Here is a 1,810-nt window from a genome sequence, read left to right on the forward strand (position 1 = left end):
ACCAGGGGGCCCGCCAGCCTCGGGCCGTCGTCCAGGAGGAAGAGAGAGAAAGGCGGGGGTCAGGACGGCACGAGCACCGCGCTCTACGTCGACCGTCGCAAGTCCAAGGTGTGGAACTACTACACCAAGCTGGGAGACGCCTACGTGGAGTGCAACGTCTGCAAGAAGCAGCTCTCCTTCCACAACAGCACCACCACGATGCGGGAGCACCTGGTGAGGAAGCACAGCATCCGCGACACCTTGCTCTCCCAGCTCAAGGACGACCAGACTTCCGAATCCGACTACGCGGCTCAGGAAAACGCCGTGAAACGCTCCCGGCAGACGCCGCCGGAGAGCGGCCTCAGCCACGCCGCGTCCTGCTCGGAACCCAGGAGCGACGTGATCCTGGAGCTGGTGCTGGAGATGATCTTCCGCGACCTGCACCCTCTCTCCATGGTGAAGGACAAAGGGTTCGGGCTCCTCCTCGGGTACCTGGAGCCGAGTTTTACCCTCCCGTCGCCCGTGCAGCTCTCCAGCATGCTGTGGCACAGGTACAACGTGGTCAAGCAGCACCTGGAGCGCTACCTGCAGACGGCTCAGGCCATCGTGGTCTGCGTGGAGTTCTGGGTCTCCCAGCTCAGCCAGACCTACCTGACTGTCACAGCCAGCTTCATCGACGGGGAGTGGCGGCGGGGACGGTGCGTCATGGAGACGCAGCAAGTGCACGAAGACAAAGCGGAGGGCGATTTAGGGGAGAAGCTGCAGGCCGTCCTCTCCGAATTCGGGTTGTCCAGCAAATCTGTCTTCTGCGTTATGCACGACGGCCCGCAGAGCACGGCGGCGAACTCGCAGCCGCTGAAGAACGCGTACGGCTGGAGCAGCCTGTGCTGCGCCGCTCGCACCCTTCACCTCTGCATCAAAGCGGGGCTGGAGGTCGAGCAGGTCCAAGAAGCCCTCAGCACCGCCCGGGGCATCGTCAGGTACTTCCAGCAGGACGCAAAAGCCACCTGCTCCTTAAACAGCAAGCTGGAAGCCATCAATAAAACCAAGCTGAAACTGGTGATGGACGTGGGGTCTCGCTGGATAACCACCATCGAGATGTGCGAGAGTCTCTTAGACCTGAAGTGGGCCATCATGTCCGTGCTGGAGGAACACCCCAAGGGCACGGCGGCGGTCCAGAACCTGGCCGACCACCAGTGGAAGCTCCTGCAGGACCTGGTGCCGGTCATGAGGACGATCAAGATCGCGACCTCCTTCCTGCGCGAGGAGCAGAACGTGTCCGTATCGTCTCTGATGCCTTGCATCCACGGGATCGTCGCTGCCATCGGACAGCAGTCGGAAGAGGCCGGCGCCGTCATCAAGACGGTAGTAGGCAACATCAGGTCGGAGTTGACGCGGCGCTGGGGGCTATCGGAGGATGAGAAGGTGCTAGAAAGCCCAGCAGTTATTGCCTCTTTTTTGGACCCGCGCTTCAAGGAGATGAGGTTCCTCAGCCCGGGGCTGAGAAGCGAGCTGCACAAGAGAGTCAAAAACATGCTGTCGCAGGTTTTCAATCACCAGTCCCCACCTGCCACCCACTTTTGGATGCCAAACTTGGATTACAAAGCCGAGGGCGGAGACGCAGGCAGCCAGCTGGCCGCTCACAAGGACAGATGCTCGAGCACCCCGTCGCAGAGCATGTACGACATCCTTCTGGGGAAGGACCCGACGGAGAGCATGCCCGAGATCCACCAGCAACTGGAGAACTACATCGTGGAGCCTCTCTGCAAGCGCAGCACCGACCCGCTGGACTGGTGGAAGAACAACGAGCATCGCTTCCCGGCCGTGGCGC

At 61.5% G+C, this 1,810-nt stretch overlaps 1 protein-coding gene across 1 annotated transcript in view; it reads left to right on the forward strand.

Moving 5' to 3' along the window:
* LOC103918752 (zinc finger BED domain-containing protein 1-like) overlaps window positions 1-1,810 on the forward strand; it is a 12,005-nt gene that overhangs the window by 8,376 nt on the left and 1,819 nt on the right. Inside the window, exon 2 of the mRNA XM_009326149.1 lies at window positions 6-1,808. Within this exon, the coding sequence (XP_009324424.1) occupies window positions 6-1,808 (1,803 nt within the window). The remainder of the gene's footprint in view (window positions 1-5; window positions 1,809-1,810) is intronic.

This window comes from Pygoscelis adeliae, unplaced genomic scaffold, assembly GCF_000699105.1.
Source record: "Pygoscelis adeliae isolate BGI_AS28 unplaced genomic scaffold, ASM69910v1 Scaffold426, whole genome shotgun sequence".
Lineage (NCBI taxonomy): Eukaryota > Metazoa > Chordata > Aves > Sphenisciformes > Spheniscidae > Pygoscelis > Pygoscelis adeliae.